The following is a 17815-nucleotide window of genomic DNA, read 5'->3' as shown; positions in this document are numbered from 1 at the left end:
GCTCAGCGTGAGCATCCTCAGGAAGGGAAGGGACAATCAACCTGGAAATAAGGGAGGGGGGAAAATAGGGAGGGGGGGGGGGGAAAATGAGAGGTCCTTAATTATCTCGGCGTTCAATTTATTTCGATACCCTTGTATATTATTTACGACAGACGCTGTGCAAGACATACCTTCTTCATTCTCCTTTTCTGTTCCATCCTCCTGTAGATTTAACCCCTTTATAACCTCCGGCAACTCTTTCAAGGATACAGTTTTGACATTCTCATTGTCCAACCCTGAATACATAGGACAGAAAAAAAAAGAAATTTGCTGCAGGTAACATGGAAATAATTAGTCTGATTGGGCAGAAGTCACAAATGCTGATTTCCACATACTGATAGTTGACAAAATGCTATGATTTATGCAATGAAAAAGCTAATAATTCTAGCCCATGAGGGGGGGGGGGGGGCGGGGTGGGGGGTAATGGCAGAGTAGCTATAAAAGATTGAAGCTGGGACTCTTCTCTAGAAAAGTGGTGACAAGTGACCTGACAGACACCTTGAAACTGAAGGAGGAATTTGACTGGGTAGAGAAGATTGGTACTTCCTACCACATGGTGTAGTTGAGGCGAATGGCATAGATGCATTTAAGGGGCAAACTAGGTAAGCACGAGGGAGAAAAGAATAGATGGATATGCTGATTAGGCAGAAAAAAAAAAAAGGGGTGGAAGGAGGCTCATGTGGTGCATTAACACAAGCATAAAACAGTTGGGCCGAATGGCCTGCTTCTGTACTGTACATTCTATATAATTCTATGAAATCAAGTTCTGGAAGCAAACTTTTATTCCATCTACCTACTTAATCGACTTATCTATGTTTTGGAACATAGATCTAGGAGGGGCTGAACACTTCAACAGAATTAGAATGTAGACAAAGCAGGCACTCAACTCACCACATGAGCTGTCAGCTGCTCCTTTATCACCACTGGTCACTTGTCGCTGTTTGATAAATGGCTTTCCACTCTCCAGTTTACCATCCTGCAATAACAAAAATAAAGACAGGATAGTATTACAGATCTGTGGCCTTAAAGAAGGAACCTTACACCAATAGATATTAGAAGTGTAGGGGTTCAATTAAGAACACTCGAGTCTGTGATGGGTAGCATTTATGTTGGAGCTAATGAATGCAACATGATCTGCAAGTAAAGTGAACCTTACAGTTAAATGTTTCAGGTCAAAGAATCATATTACGTAGGAAGAAAAGTAGCACAAAATACCCAAGACGCTTTGGAAAGAGAAACATAGCCCAGGACTATTTGTTCTTGGAAAGTGTGAAATAAGGCAGAATTTGTCTGCCCCAGGTTGCCCTGATTAAGAGTCAATGTGGGACGGGAGTTACATGTAGGCCAGATCACGTAACAGTGGTAGAATCCTCTCCAAAAAATTATAACTCAGTTGGATTTTTTAAAATCACAATCTGGTTCTTTTGTGGTGCCAGTACACACATTGCCAGATCTATTAAATGGAGTTTCACACTTTGCCCTGGTGGGATTTGATGGGTTGCTAATCCAGGAGCACACACTCTATGGGGTAGCCTAGTGCAGTGTTTCTCAAAACTGAGGTCCGTAAATACTTTCCAGGGAAGGTGAGGGTGGTGGTGGGGGCATAAATAAACAGTGACTGATGGCAGGCTTGGAGCAGAGCGCAGCCGCCGCGCACAACAGAGTGGACTGGCTGCCTGCCTCACCTCAGGCGGAGGAGCTGAGAGCGTTAGGAAGACCCATAGTTATCAAGGCTGGTGGTGGGTGTCTGGTGAGTGCAGTCTTGCTCGAGAGAGAGGGGGACTTTTTTTTGTTGAAGTGTTTGAATTCGAAAGAAAGGGCACTGAAATACAAGTTTGCCCAGGTATCAACATTATAATTTAGATGGTGGGACTGTGATTTCTAACCCATTTGAAAAGTGGTCCTCAAACTTTTTTGGTTGGATAACGACAAGACTGAGAAAAGCCCCTCCATAGCACTGGAGACGGTACTCGCAGTGTCCAAGTCAGTAAAACCAGCAGCATTAAAAATGGCTAAATAAGATTGGAAGGGATTCATGCGAACTGCCATAAACAATCAAGTGAAACGAATGGTAAATGTCCCTGCTGATTTTCACAGCAAACCAGACTTGTGAACGAGGCTACAAAGAAGTTAGTGAAGAAAAATGACATGGGGGCAGGGATGGAAGAGGGTGAAGGAATGGATAAAAAAAAGAGACAAAGAAAAAGTAGAAGGCAGACACAGTCTTGCAATTAAAACACCTCAAAAACATACTAGCGGCTTGCCGAGAACAGCATCTCAAGGGGACTCTGACCAGTGTGCAATGTGTCATTTATACACAACCAACATTCACACTAGTAGTGATGACTCTTATTGGGTATCTATAAATTTAGACCAGTAGCCATCATCCATCCAGTGAGTTTTACCTTCCTCGGCAATGCTGCTGCTGCCAGGAACGAACTGTGCATAAACTCATCTGCAGGACATGTAAGGGGAGGGGAGAGGGTGGGTGCTTCAACAGACGATCCTTTTCCACCAACTGTAATCAAAAAAGGGAGACAGAATTAACAAACAGCTCTTCGAACAGCCTTAGTCCCTCCAACAAATTGCACAACCGGTATTCTGAACCCTCCCCACCTTGTGGAAGTGAATAACTGTAGGTCAGAGGCTCAAGGTGAGCAACGCTCACCCCCAAAATGCGTCATACCACGTCTTTTCACAGACTGACTGACCTGCTGTGTATTTGCAGCACTGTCCATTTTTATTTCACATTTTTAGTATTTGTGACTTCGAGTCACCCGCCTTCCTGATAGTTGGGCCAAGGACACTGCCCCAAGGAACACCTGCAGCAAATCCCTGGGTTTGAGGGGATCGACCTCCCATGACCACAACCATTGGTCACCTGTGACCGAGGGACAGTAGACAGCCCATGATGTCAATGCCAATGATTGTTGCTGGACAGGATTCAACATCTGCCCAGACAATTCCCTAGATTTACATTATTGCACCATATTGTCACCAGACTCAATATATTGGTTACTTTACGCCAATGTACTTGAATGCGATGCTCATTTCATTCTGCATCTCAAATTGCTCACCAGTGACTCACGACTACTACGAGTTCAAACAACCCAAACCGAGGGGAGAATTAACCTGTAAACCGCATTGTAAGGTGCTTGTCCACAGTTTGAAAATATCAAACTCACCATTATATGTCACTGAAAGCCTTGTGACAACGCCAACTGTGCAAAGTCAAATGGAACAGTTCACCCAAGGGTTTTCCTACTGTGTAATACACGGGCACAGCCCAGGTGACAGAGCAACACTCCTCACAGATGCACCATGAGCCAGGCTGGGGTATACATACCAGGTGTACTGTGAACCCTATTGTGTAGGGAAGAGGCACTCTGGGATGTTTCAAATGGGCTCGGAGAAAGTCCTCTAGAGGAGGGAGGCGTGGATAGCCCACACGCTGACGATGGACTCCAGAGCATGTCCTAAAAATGGAGACACAAATGCAAAAACACTGAACTTCAAAAAACATTGGAATCACATCTTTCTTGTTTAGTAAGGTCCTGGTTTACCTGGATTCCATCTACAGGGAGGCGTTGCAAGGTTGGTGGCGTCTTGAACCGAGGCTGGGACCCTGGGAGACTGGAGAATGAGACCCGGGGCGTGTAAGTTGAAGATGCACTACCTGCAATAAATTAGAGAAAAATAGTTACTACTCACCAAAATGTTTTCCATGTAGAAATGCAACCAGTTAAAAGCTACAGTAAAATATCTCCCAAAAACAAACCCTTGTCTTTATCTCTTCCAAGACAAAAACTTTTGAAATTAGATTAACTCAAAATATTCAAATTTTATTGATCGTCACCACTGATTACATGATGATTTAAAACTATTTAAAATGAAGGACAGATTGTTTCCAGTAATTGAGGGAGTCCTGAATGAGGGAGCACAAGATTAAATGGAAGAGATTTAGGACGAGAGGGTTGTGAGGCTGTAAAATGCACTACCAGAGTTAGGTGAATGAACCAGAGACCAGGTCAACACTTCAGGTTCGATAAGTAGTTGAAGGAAAGCGGGGGTGGGGGAATAAAAGTATATGGGAACAGGGTGGGTAAATGGGACCAGAATACTCTTTGTGCGAAGGATAAACGCCACTGACTGGATGGGCCGAACAGCCTGACTGCATTGTGATTCCTGTACAATTTAATATAATTGAAGAGAAGAGCTCCCTTACTTACCAAAGCTGCTCTGAGAATCTGAGAATGGGCTGGAGCTGTGGTCAGCGTGCTTATGCTGCGTATGGGTAGAGAAGTGTTGAGGCATGACTGTGTAACCCTCCTCACATGATGCCTCCTTCAGGTCCAGGGAAACTTTGGCACATTCTATGACAATGTCGTGAGTTTCAAATCGCTTCCATCTGTACAACAGAACAGGAAACAGATCCAATAGCCATTGTCAATCACCTCATTTGATTCAGTAATACTATGGCAGATGGGGGAAAGCATATTGCTTCGGTAAGTCTAACCCAGTCAGCTGCTGTAGAGTCAGGTTTCAGCTACTATCTCTACTGCCTAGGACAATACAGAAATCTGCTTAGCTGGTACTCCTCTGCAGTCCACTGAATTTACAAAAGTAACCACAGCATTCCTAGATTTCAGATCTATTTCACTAGCAGCTGGTCAGATATTTATGTTACATAAAGCTCAGGATTGAACAAGCCATTTGGCTCAGTTGGTCTTTGTATTTATACCCAGTACGAGCCTCCTCCCATGCGAATTACCGCTTCCCACTCCATTCCCTTCTCCCTCATGTGTGCATCGATGCAATCAGCTTCAACACACATGGAGGTGGGAATAGAAAAATAAAGAAGGGTTCACAGTTCACTCACTAACTTTGGCCACTAGATAGCAAAGTGGTGCCAGGACTGATAACGAGATTTGTATACGCCATCAATCTTTCTAAAGCTGGTTGAAAACCTGGCTTTGACACCAGGCTAAAACCCACACACGAAATAAACAGCTGGAAAAAAGGATGAGTAACAACTCCAAGAGGTTAAACTGTTCAGAGGAAATAAAAATGCAATAGATTTTAAAAAGGTACGTTAACATCCCATCAGATTAAATGCCATGAGTCCAGGTTTACTTTTTATAAAAAAAAAATGGGAGAGAGCAAGACAAACATAAGGATTTAATCAGGGAGCCAAGACATCACTTACTTAATGGGATCCAGTTCGTGGTCCTTGGTTCCAGTCACTAGCTCGGGGTGGATTCGCACATGTTCCAGCATTGGCTGCAACAGTTATTGGGAATGCAGTAAGTTTAAAATCAATGCAACCGAGAACCTGCTGGTGCCTATGAGTCATGCAAGGACTGATGAAAAGTGAAACCTGTCACTGTGAAAAACACACAACATCCCCCACAGTAAACTTCAGGCACAAGCCTAGACTAGTTTGCACAGGTGAACTTAAATGAAGTTTACATTTCAATGGAAAGTAGATAAATGTATCTAACACATTCAGCCATGCAGTTAACAGTTTGAATAGACACTCCTTTTTGAATCATGTACATCCACTAATTTTAATTTTGCACCATTTATCCTCAACTACTGTCCACTCAAACTGACCACTCCCACCCCACCAAAATCTCTTCCCTCTTCTGACCTGTTCTGGGGTACAGATCCAGAGTGTGCTGGCTGCCCTCACACCTCACCCAACTGGTCACTTGTGACAATCAAGTGTGTGCATGCCAGCAGGCAACTCAGCCATGGAGGGCATCACAGCTGAGCGTGCCCCTACCCTCAACTCCTCCAGCCCGACAACCCTTCTCCTGCCCACACCACCCCCAAACACTCCATTTTTTCTTCCTGTAGAGTGCCTCTGTGGACTTTAGCTCTCCTTATCCAGTTTGGTCCGAGACTCCATTCCCACATAATTGTGGTGGTCTCTTAACTGCCCAGTGAAGTGACTGAGCAAGCTACTCAGTTGTATCAAAACCACTTGCAGTGGCTCAAAAAGATAGCCCAGCACCACCTTTCATAGGGCAACTAGGATGAGACAGGAATGAGTTTCTTTTTTAAACCCACCATCTTCCTAGAAGGGCTCAAAACCTGCAAAAGATCCCATGGTCTTTTTGGAAGGAGAAGCATTTTCTCCCCAGTGTTTTGACCAGCATTTATCCCTCAACTAATACCTAACATATAAATGCGCTGGTTATTTATTTCGCTGCTGCTTATGGGACCTTGCTGTGCACAAATTGCACATGGTGTTTTCTAAGCTGCAGCAAACTACAAAATACTTAATTGGCTGTAAAGTGATGTGGGATGTCACAAGGTCATAAAAGGTGCTCTATAAATGAAAGTCCTTTCTTCATTTGCCTGCAGTACCTTTGGCCCGGACTACACAGGAGCTTTGGTTTGCGCTTCCATGTTAGGAAGGTTCCTGGATCTTTTCAGCATCTCACCGTGACCGAGACAGATACACTGTTCACTAATCAATGCTGCAATATCCTGCCACTCCCAAGAAAAATGAATCCAGCTCAGGTCTTACCTTTACCACCTCCTCAAAAGTCTCCACATTTTCCTTCATACTGTAGTGGGAGCGGAGGTAGGACACAAAGTTACACGGATACATCCCATAGAGACGGTGAAACAATGCATAAACACTGGCATGTAGGTGGATCAGATATACTTCTGGCACTTGGCCTGTCAGCAACAGAAAACAGAAAATGTTACATACTGAAGAGTTAGGACAGCCCTTAGTGTCATTCAAAACAAATGGTGATTTTAAAATATTAAATTTTAAATGGAGTGTAAAAATGCATTTTAAAAGTACTAAGTTACTCAGGTCTAAACTATCAATTTTCGCTGATAATTCAGGTACTGTTTCCTAGTCCCACTTTCACCCAATTTGCTTAACAGCATCTCAGGAGTAAGTGGGCTGGTGATGTCAGTCACATGAACCAGGATTCGCTGCTTTTGCACAGGACAACCCACCATCACCCATTAAGATGATTTTACACTATATTAAAGGCATTATATAAACACAAGCTATTAAAATCATTGTACAGAAAAATCATGTTTTGAAACCAACTTGAAACATTAACGGTTTCTCTCTCTCCATGACCTGCCGAGAGTTTCCAGCATTTTACAGTTTTCAATTCCGATTACTAGCATCAGCAATACTTTTGTTCCATGAAAACATGGACTGGCGAGCATTAAAGTGGAAACCAAGCTACAGATTTCAGAACAACTTTTACAGTTCATAGAACCACGAACAAACTTCATTCAGATGATCTATTATACCGAGGCCATTTGCCCCCTCAGGTCAATGTAAAAAATCCACAGCCACTATTTCGAAGAGCCGTGTTCTCCTCGCCAATATTTATTGCTCAACCAATACCAAAACAGCTCATCTGGTCATCACCACTTTGTTGTGGGAGCTTGCTGTGCACAAATTGGCTGCTGCATTTCCCACATTACAACAGTGACTACACTTCAAAAGTATTTCATTGGCTGTAAAACGCTTTGGGACATGCTGAGGTTGTGAAAAGATTCTAAATAATTGCAAGTTCTTTCTTGCCAGGGCAGGTATAGCAAGGGTCACATGTAGGTCAAAGCTTTAACTATAGAACATAGAACAAAATACAGCACAGGCGGCCATTCAGCCCATCGTGTCTGCGCCGGCTGAAGCTATCCACCTAAACTAACCCCACCTTCCAGCACCTGGTCCATAGCCCCACAGGTTACAGCACTTCAGGTGCATGTCCAGGTACCTTTTAAAAGAATTGAGGGTTTCTGCCTCCACCACCATGCCTGGCAGCAAATTCCAGACACCCACCACCCTCTGGGTGGAAAAGTTTCTCATGTTCCCGCTAATTCTTCTACCAATCACCTTAAATCTGTGTTCACTGGTAACTTACCTCCCCGCCAGAGGAAACAGGTCCTTTCTGTCTACTATATCTAGGCCCCTCAATTTTGTACACCTCAATCAAGTCACCCCTCAGCCTCAATACCAGGGAAAACAACGCTAGCCGATCCAATCTTTCCTCATAGCTGCAACCCTCAAGCCCTGGCAACATTCTTGTAAGTCTCCTCTGTACTCTCTCCAGAGCAATTATGTCCTTCCTGTAATGTGGTGACCAGAACAGCACACAATACTGCAGCTGGAGCCTAACAAGCACTCTACAGCTCCAGCACCACATCCCTGCTTTTGTATTCTATATCTCGGCCAATAAAGGAAAGCATTCCATATGCCTTCTTCACCATCTATCTGTCCTGCCACCTTCAGGGACCTGTGGACATGCACATCAAGATCTCTCACTTCTACCCCTCTCAATAGCCTCCCATTTTATTGTGTACTCCCTCTCCAAATGCATCAATTCACACTTCTCAGGATTGAATTGCATTTGCCACTTTTCCGCCACTCAACCAAACCATTGATATACTGGAGTCCACTACTCTCCTCCCCGCTATTAACTACACGGCCAATTTTTGTGTCATCAGCAAATTTCCCAATCATGCCTCCCACATTTAAGTCCAGCTCAATATATACCACAAACAGCAAGGAACTCAACACCGAGTCCCGTGGAACACCACTGGAAACTGCTTTCCATTCACAAAAACATCCATCGACTACTACGGTCACTGAGCCAATTCTGGATCCAATCTTCCCCTGTATCCCATGGGCTTTCATTTTTCTGACCAGTCTGCCATGTGGGACCTTGTCAAATGCCTTACTAAAATCCATGTAACCCACATGTACTGCACTACCCTCATCAATCCTCCATGTTACTTCAAAAAGACTCAATTAAGTTAATAAGACATGACCTTCCCTTAATAAATCCATGACTATCCCTGATTAATCCATGTCTTTCTAAATGACAGAATCTGTTCTGAGGGACAGGATAAACTAACAATTTACCCACCACCGAGGTCAGACTGACTAGCCTATAATTACCTGGCTTACCCCTCGCACCTTTTTTAAACAATGCCCAAACACTCCCCAACTCTCATCTCCCTAACCTGCCCACAGCACTTTCCACATCAGCCTGCGATACTTCAGAGAGATTGCCAGGTTCACACAATGGACATTCCCCCACTGGAAGCACCAAAACTCAAACTTCATTTAATACTCTTATGCAGAAGAGATGCTCATCCCAGAAGCCTTAGATTCAAAACCAAGTCCTCCATATATAAAAAAATAAAAGGGAGACATCTGATGACCCACACACCCAACCTCCACTGACAGCATTTGGATAAAGCTCAGCACCGTAGTGCACCATTGGTATACCTGGTTTTCGTAGGTTCCAGGCAGCTAACCGACCAAAGATTTCAAACAAATCAAGGAGATGCTGCTTCCCAGCTTGCGGGATCATTGGCAGGAGGATAATTAACACGAGGACTCCAGTAGTAAGGACAACCACCTCAGTATCTGTCTGCAGAGAGAAGATCAATAGCTGCAAGTCAATGGAGACAGATCTCAAGAGAACTTACAATGAAGCATGGTGATTCCCATTATCCCAGCCAGGGAGGCGGTGAGCAGGAACCCACAGTGAAAGGAAATCTTCACGGGCATTATAGCACTCAGAAGGCATTATAGAAACAGGAGGCCATTCAGCCCCTCGAGCCTGTTTGGTCATTCAATTAGACCATGGTTGATCTTTACCTCAACTCCCATCTTGGTTCCATAATCCCTTAATACCTGTATCGAACAAAAATCGGTTTTGATTTTTTTAAAAAAATAAATTGAGCCTCATCCGCCTTTTTTTGGTTGGGGGGGGGGGCGGAGAAAAAAAAAGAGGTGTTCCAGATTTCCACTACCCTTAGCCTTGCAATAGGTCAGCTTTAAAAGGTTCTAAAGTGAGGGGAAAATAACTGAGGGAGTCCACACCTTTAAAATTAAAAGCACTCTTATGAAGCATAAAACAGCTTGCTTCCTGAATTCCTGGCATTGAGATAGCAGAAACACTACTTGATGTGTCAGCTGTGGTTCAGTGGACAGCACTTCCACCTTGGAATCAGACAGTTGTGGATTCAAGTCCCACTCCAGAAACTTGATCCATAATCTATGATAACAAAAGCTCAGTGCTGAGGGAGCACCACGCTATCTTCCGAATGAGACATTAAACCAAGGCCCCACATTCCTTCTCAAGTGGACGTAAAAGATCCCATTGCAACATCCATAGGAGGTGCAGGAACTTCTCCCCAGTGTCATGGTCAATATTTATCGTTCAACGTACATCACTAAGATTTGGTTGTTACATTATTGATTGCGGGAGCTTACTGTGCATAAATTTGGCTGCTACGGTTCCTACATTACAACAGTGACTACACTTCAAAAAAGTATTTCTTTGGCTGTAAAGTATTTTGGGAAAGGCAGTTGAAGCAGAGTCATTGAATATTTTTAAGGCAGAGGTAGATAGATCCTTAATAAGCAAGGGGGTGGAAGGTTATTGGAGTAGATGGAAATGTGGAGTAATCAGTTCAGCCATGACCTTATTGAATGGTGGAGCAGGGTCGAAGGACCAAGTGGCCTACTCCTGCTCCTAATTCGTATGCGGTAGTGAAATGCAAGTCACTCTTGCATTCAAATCCCAATATGACCCATAACTTTGGGTGGGAAAAAGAGGAAAAGTAACGAACATGCTTTAGAAACACTGGAGCAAAGTTTTTAAATCCAGCTATGCTTGGGAGAGCAACATTTCAGGTCAAAAGGCTTTTTGGTTATCAATCTTCAGAGATTAAACTCAAGCCAACCAATAACCCAAAATGATAATTTGAAGCTATCCATTGCCCACTTCCAGCAGTAACCCATTCCCAAAGCTCCAAAGCACGTTAGATGAAAATGTTGAGACACACTTGAGGGGATGAGAAAAACAGGCAATAAAGTTATTTTAAAACTTGTGTACTGAACCTTTAAACACTTGAGGAGTGAAACCAGCACAGGTGCACGAAAAAGTTTATGAATCCAGGTTGGCTCTCGTCGGATGACGTGGCCCAGCAAGGTCACAGCAGATAGTCGGGTGACTGATTTTCCCATGCACTCGTTTAGTCGGTCCAAAAGATGCTGAAAAATACAAAACAAATTTACAAAATGGATCACCAACAGCTGGAGCCAATGCTATGAACCAAACAGCCTCCTGACACGGTCTAGACAAATGAAAAAATGGCCACTCAGGTAGAGTGCAACAGGCAGCCAGTGGCCACATAGCCTGGACTCCAGCATCGTTTCAACAATTCACCCATATTAAAAAGATTTGACTCTCACATTCAGTCGTATCCAATCTCAAATCGCAGTCCTTAGTTTATGGTCTGAAACAGCTGTGGAAGATGTTAAAAAGCGATGTTTCTTAAAAGGGGCAGCATTCACAAAAAGCATGTCTTAGCTGTTCGTTGAGACAGTTCACTTCCTCCTGAGTGAAATGAAGCCAGTTTATTTGCAAGGTTGTATGATAATTTGAAGACACACCTGTCCAAATACACTTGATGTCCTGCACTACATTTGCATGATCTTCGATTGCAGACCCAGTTTCTTTCATTAGGTTAAAAAGCAACCAGTTCAGATTCAAGTCTCTTATTGTTTCATATCGTTATAAAGAGTGAATGAGCCAACATGCTGACCAATCTTTCTGGAGTTAGGCAGGTCGGATTGTCAAACTCTCCTGTTAAAAACTGCATGGTTCAACACCCCTCCCCCATTAAAAGAAATTAGTCTTGAAGCTCACCGAGCTGCTGATCCTGCTTACCTTGTCATGGGGTTCCTGTACAGCTGAAAGAATCTGTACAGCTAGCAGAGAATTATTTTCCAAGTAATGATCCACCAATGCGTTTAGCAGCAAGGGGCCACGGTCTGCAGACGGATCATAACAGTTAGTAAACAGAAAGAACTTTTACTTGGAAAGCAAGTGTTCAGTAACCTTTGTAATAACTGCACTTCAAAATATTACACTGGTGGGTTGGATAAGGGGAAATTGCGCTCATGATTCAGTCATAAAGTCAGTTACAGCACAGGAGGCCATTCAGCCAATTGAGTCCATGTCAGCTCTCTACGGAGCTATCCAGTCAGTTCCACCCCCCCTGCTCAATCCCTGTAGCAAGTTTATTTCCTTCAAGTGGCAGTCCAATTTCCTTTAGAAATTATTGTCTCCACTTCCACCATCCTTGTGGGCAGCAAGTTCTAGGTCATTACCACCCACAGCATAAAAAAAGTTTTTCACATTTTCCCTGCATCTCTTTCCCAAAACCTTCAATCTGTGTCCCCTAATCCTTGTACCATGAGTTAATGGGAACAGCTTTTCCTTGTCCAACTCATCTCAGCCCTTCACAATCTTATACACCTTTATCAAATCTCCCCTCAATCTCCTTTGCTCAAAAGGAGAATCACCCAGCTTTTCCAACCTAACCTTGTAGCTAAAATCCACTATTCCTGAACCATCCAGGTAAACCTCCTCTGCACCCCTTCAAGGACTCTCACATCCTTCCTAAAAAGTGTGATGACCAGAAATGGACACAATCCTCCAGTTGGGGCCTAACCAGAGCTTTATAAAGGTTCAGCATAACTTCACTTCTTTTGTACCCTATGCCTCTATTTATGAAGCCCAAGATCTCATATGCTTTATTAACCACACTCAATACGTCCTTCCACCTTCAAAGATTGATGCACATGAACCCCCAGGTCCCTCTGATAATGGCACAAATCTAAAGTGTGCAGTAAGTCTATATTGCCTCTCCCTATTCCTTCTGCCAAAATGCATCACCTCACACTTGCCAGTATTAAATTCCAACTGCTACTTATCTGCTAGCCGGTGTCCTGTTGCAGGCAGTTCATATTATCTTCACTGATGGCCTCATCTCCAAGTTTGGAGTCATCTGCCCATTTTGAAATTCTACTGCTAGATCAAAATCATTTATATATAGCAAAAGAAGCAGTGGTCCCAGTGCTGACCGTTGGGGAACACCATTGCCTACCAACCTCCAGTCTGAAAAGCAACTATTTACTATGACTCATTTTCCATCCTCAAGCCAAATTTTATCCAAGCTGACACTGACCCTCCAATTCTATGAGCCCTTCATCAACCTTTTCTGTTACTTGAGCACAAAATTCAATTGGTTTGGTCAAGCACAATCTGCCTTTTATAAGTCCGTGCTGGTTCTCCTTAATTAACTCTAACCTCTCCAAGTGTGTTGATTTTTTCTAAAACCATACCCACCACTGTTGCTAGGACTATCCTTACACCCTTTCTTGAATAAGGGTGACATTTGCCACTCTAATCTTCTGGCACCTCCCTCATATCTAGGGAAGACTGAATTCCCCACATGAAGGATTATGCTAAACCTTTATTAAATCACTTGTTAGGCCCCAGCTGGAGTATTGTGTCCCAATTCTGAAATCCACACTTTTAAGGATGTGAAGGCTTTGGAACAAGTGCAGAAGAGATTTACTGGGATAATACCAGGGATGGATGTGGGTTAACTACAGAAACTGGGGTTGCTCTCCATAGAACAGAGTGTGTTAAGGTGAGATTTAGACATTGAAAATTACGAAGGGTTTGTGATAACAGCAAATAAGGAAAAATTGTTCCCACTAGCATGAGTCAGTAAACAGAAGGCACAGATTTAAGGTAATTGGCAATGGGGGGAGGGGGCAGAGAAATAGAGGGATACATAACTTTTTTTTTAAAATATATAAATGCAGCAAGTTCTGATGATCTGGAATGCACTGCCTGCAATGGTGGCAGAGACAGATTTAATGGTAACTTCCAAAAGAGAAATCAGACAAATATTTGAAAGGGAAAGGAAAATATTTTCAGGGCTATGAAGGAAGAGCAGGGCACCAAATTGGATAGCTCTTCCAAAGAGCTGGCACAGGCACGATGGACCGAATGGCCTGTCAAATACAACACTGGATACATATACGAACGAGGAGTAGGCTATTCAGTCCCTCGAGCCTGCTCCGCCATTCTACAAGATCATGGCTAATCTGTTTGCGGACACAACTCCACTTTCCTGTTTATCCGATACCCTTTGACTCCCATGTTTGGCGAGAATCTGTCTACCTCTGCCTTAAAAACATTCAATGACCCTGCCTCCACCACTCTCCGGGGAAGAGAGTGTTCCACAGACTCAAAACCGAGAAAAAATTTGAATGAGCCCAGAAGAGCAAACAGAGTGAAAGCAACCACTGAATATTCCCAAATTAATCTTAAGTGATGTTTTGACAGCTCTAAATCAATCAGGACTGTTTAACCAAAGATGCACATATCAGAAGAAAATAATTTTTAAAAAGAACAGCAAATGTCAGAAATTAAACAATCGGATGCTGGAAATACATTGCTTGTAAAAACAATATGATCAAGGTAACAGTTCTGGTCAAACCCCTTCATCAGAAGTGAAGACTGAACTATGAGCAAGTTCCTCCACAGTCGCACCTGAGCGGAGGTGGTCCATGACAATGCCTTTTACTTCCTCGAGGACCTGCAGGTCTGTGGATTCCAGCAGTGGAACCAGGTCACTTATGTTTACTGGCTGCGTCATGGTGTGCGGACTTCACGTGGCCAGTCTCCTCAGCTCAAACCCAGATGACGGCTTCAGCCCACGCCAGCACTAAACTGATTCAACTCTGACCACCGACTAGCGGGGCAGCACTGCAAACACAAAGGAAGAACAGTTACTTGTTGCTGTATTCATACAAATTATTCAAGTGCAACAGATCATTGAAGAAATCACTTCCTTTGATGGTTCAGCAAGTTTATTCCATAATAGCCAGTTTACAATGTTAAGGGTGCTATACCAATGCAATCTGTTGTCTACGCACTTGCCTCAGCCTACCTTCTTCTGAAACTCATCTATGCTCTTCTTGCCTCCAGACTCAAGTATTCCAACTCTCTTGGCCTGTCTCCCACCCTCCATGAACATGAGCTCATTCAAAACTCTGCTGCCTGCATCCCAACTTGCACCAAGCTCTGCTCATCCATCACCCTCATGCACAGACCTACATTGGCTTCTGGTCCAACAATGCCTGGAATTTAAAATAATCTTGATGTTGGAATCCCTCCCTGGCCTCACACCTCCCCATCTCCAACCCTACAACCCTCCAAGATCTCTGCTCCTCCAATTCTGGCCTCTTGAGCAGCCCTGATTTTCAGCACATCACCATTGGCAGCTATGCTTTCAGCATCCTGGACCCCAAGTTCTGGAATTCCCTTCTTAAACCTCTGCACCTTTAAGACACTCATGTAAAACCTACCTCTTTGACCAATCTTTTGGTCATCGGCCCTAATACCATGTGGCTCAGTGTCAAATTTTGTCCAATAACATTCCCTTGAAGTGCACCGGGATATTAAAGGCACAATATGAATGCAAGTTTTTGTTGAGTAGCTGTGCAATACTGCTGAGGAAGGTCTTGTTTGATCCTCAGTTTATGCTGAATTAACAGATCTTGCTGCTGCTTTGTTAGAATTGGTCTCAGTGCTCCTAGGTTACAGGATGGTGGAAAATAAACCAGCAACCCACATGTAGAATTGCTTCAGCCCTCACCAGAGTCAGATAGTTGCAAATCAAAATTAAGCCTTCAATACTAGCTGATCCCCAGTGGCATTTCACACAATCCTAAACACATGAAGTCTTCAGCTAAAATGGGATTAGCGGGCAGGGGATAATTGGACCAGGACACGCCCTTATTTTTTTGTATTTTCAATATAAATTCCAGGCTGACACTCGCAGTGCAATACCAAGGCAGTGCTACACTGTCGGAAATGTTTTTTTGGATGAGACATTAAACCAAGGCCCCGTCTGCCCAGGAAGGTGTAAAAGATCCTGTGGCTCTATTGTGAAGAGCAGCAGGGGAATTCCTCGTGTCTTCGGACCAATATTTATCCCTTAACCAACATCACTAAAACAGATTATCTGGCAATTTATTCCATTACTGTATGTGGGAGCTTACTATGTGAAAATTGACGGCTGCATTTCCTACATGAGAATTGACAACACTTCAAAAGCTGAAGAGTGCTTTGGGACATCCTAAGGTTGTGAAAAGCACTGTAGAAATGCAAGTATTTTTTGTCTCAGGAAGATGGTCCTAATTCCACTGCTCTTGACCCACAGCTGAGACAGCGAGTTGCCCTGAATACTAGAGGCTTGGGAGAGACTTGTCTATCTGTGTCACAACAGCACGGGCGAGGCCTGCCAGCAGGGCTGTGTCAGGGAAGTCATCTGGAAAAAGGGGAGGGGAAGCAAATGCCATTCATGAGGGTGGCCCGATCAGTGAGTGTCCAAATACCAGTAATACCCAAAAATCCAAATGTCAGAGGCAGCAATGTTTTCTGGTCTCGAGCTGGCTGGCTGGCCCACCCGGTTTCTACAGACTAGCAACGAGGGAAGAGATCAACCCTGGTTCTTGTTGTTAAGGCTGACAGTATCCGCCCTGCAAAATAAACAGGACAGTATACACAAACCAGGGCCCCTGAGGGAGTATTGCAGAATATCTTTGAGATTCAACTGGTACTAGGGAGTTGTACAACACACACAAAGAACCACCCCCTTTACAATATTCCTTTCCTACACTCTTGGCTGGAACAAAGCTTTTCTTTCTCCACTGTTGTTCATTGCCCAGGCACTCCAACAAAAATACTGAATAACTTGAATTTATTTCACACCTTTAACGTAGCAACATGTCCAAGTCTCTTCACAGGAGTGTTACCAAAGAAAACTGGACACAGGCACATAATTAGATATTTGAACAGGTGACCAAAAGCTTAGTTAGAGGTAGGTTTTGAGTCTTAAAAAGGGCAGGGAGGCACAGCCATCAACAAATGGGGAAAAGGTAGTCAGGGATGCACAAGAGAACAGAATTGGAGTGCAAAATCTGAATTTTAACAGAAGGATATGAACAAGCTTTATATTACATATATAATAAAAAGAAATGCTGGAACCACTCAGCAGGTCTGGCAGGATCGGTGGAAAGAGAAGCAGAGTTAACGTTTCGGGTCAGTGACCCTTCTTCGGAACTTTATATTACTACTGTTTAGCACCATTCTGAATGCAAAAAAAGCTGCAGACTGCAGGAACAAAGAATAGACCCCCCCCACCAAAAGCCTACCTCTCCTCTACTGCTGCCTCCAAAGTCAAGACAGTGACAGGGTACCCCGATACGGAATGCTGAGTCACATGGAAACAAACATCAACTAAAAAAAACCCACAAAACCACTTGTCCCTGGCAGAAGGCAAATCACTCAAAACATTGATCAGGTGCCTCGTGTTCAAACTCTTGGCCACCTGCCCAAAGGGACAGAAACTCCCAAGTTTATTTACTCAAGTTGGAAAGCGAGCATCATGATGCCGGAGTTAAAATGGAGACTAAAAGATAGGAAATTAGGGTAGTGTTTTTTTTTAAAAAAGAGAAAGCAAAAAGTAGCAACTGAGTGTTAAAGCATGGACAGTATTTTCTGACTCTTGCCAAATTAGTGAGTTTTTGTAACCCTGTACATTCCTACAACAGAAAGTGCTAGAATGCACAACAGGCCAGTAAGCATTTGCAAAGAGAAAAGACAGATTAAGGTTTCCAGTGTGCAAGCCTTGCCAGAATTCATTCCCAGCATTTTCTATTTTTATTGTGTGTGAAGCATAAACACTGACAGACCAGTTGGACCAACTGGCAGTTTCTGTGCTGAAAATATGCAAGGGGTCTTTCAGTTATGAAGGTGTTTGCTAGAGTAGACATAAAGATCTTTCCACTTGCGGGGAAAGAGTTCAAAACTAGGGGCTATAAATATAAAGATAGTCACTAATCCAA

At 43.5% G+C, this 17815-nt stretch overlaps 1 protein-coding gene across 4 annotated transcripts in view; it reads right to left on the bottom strand.

Moving 5' to 3' along the window:
• tsc1b (TSC complex subunit 1b) overlaps positions 1-17815 on the bottom strand; it is a 48481-nt gene that overhangs the window by 17784 nt on the left and 12882 nt on the right. For all 4 annotated transcript variants that reach the window (XM_068012090.1, XM_068012093.1, XM_068012092.1 and 1 more), the window contains exons 2-13: positions 14454-14669; positions 11772-11875; positions 10940-11092; positions 9317-9461; positions 6575-6729; positions 5246-5319; positions 4269-4447; positions 3603-3715; positions 3386-3515; positions 2445-2557; positions 931-1015; positions 171-275 (exon numbers count right to left, since the gene is read on the bottom strand). In XM_068012090.1, coding sequence (XP_067868191.1) covers positions 171-275; positions 931-1015; positions 2445-2557; positions 3386-3515; positions 3603-3715; positions 4269-4447; positions 5246-5319; positions 6575-6729; positions 9317-9461; positions 10940-11092; positions 11772-11875; positions 14454-14559 — 1462 coding nt within the window. In that variant the 5' untranslated portion in view covers positions 14560-14669. The remainder of the gene's footprint in view (positions 1-170; positions 276-930; positions 1016-2444; positions 2558-3385; positions 3516-3602; positions 3716-4268; positions 4448-5245; positions 5320-6574; positions 6730-9316; positions 9462-10939; positions 11093-11771; positions 11876-14453; positions 14670-17815) is intronic.

This window comes from Heterodontus francisci, chromosome 32, assembly GCF_036365525.1.
Source record: "Heterodontus francisci isolate sHetFra1 chromosome 32, sHetFra1.hap1, whole genome shotgun sequence".
In the NCBI taxonomy this organism is placed as follows: Eukaryota; Metazoa; Chordata; class Chondrichthyes; order Heterodontiformes; family Heterodontidae; genus Heterodontus; species Heterodontus francisci.
The sequence above is the reverse complement of the archived record's forward strand: the minus strand, read 5'-3'. Positions and strand labels throughout refer to the sequence as shown.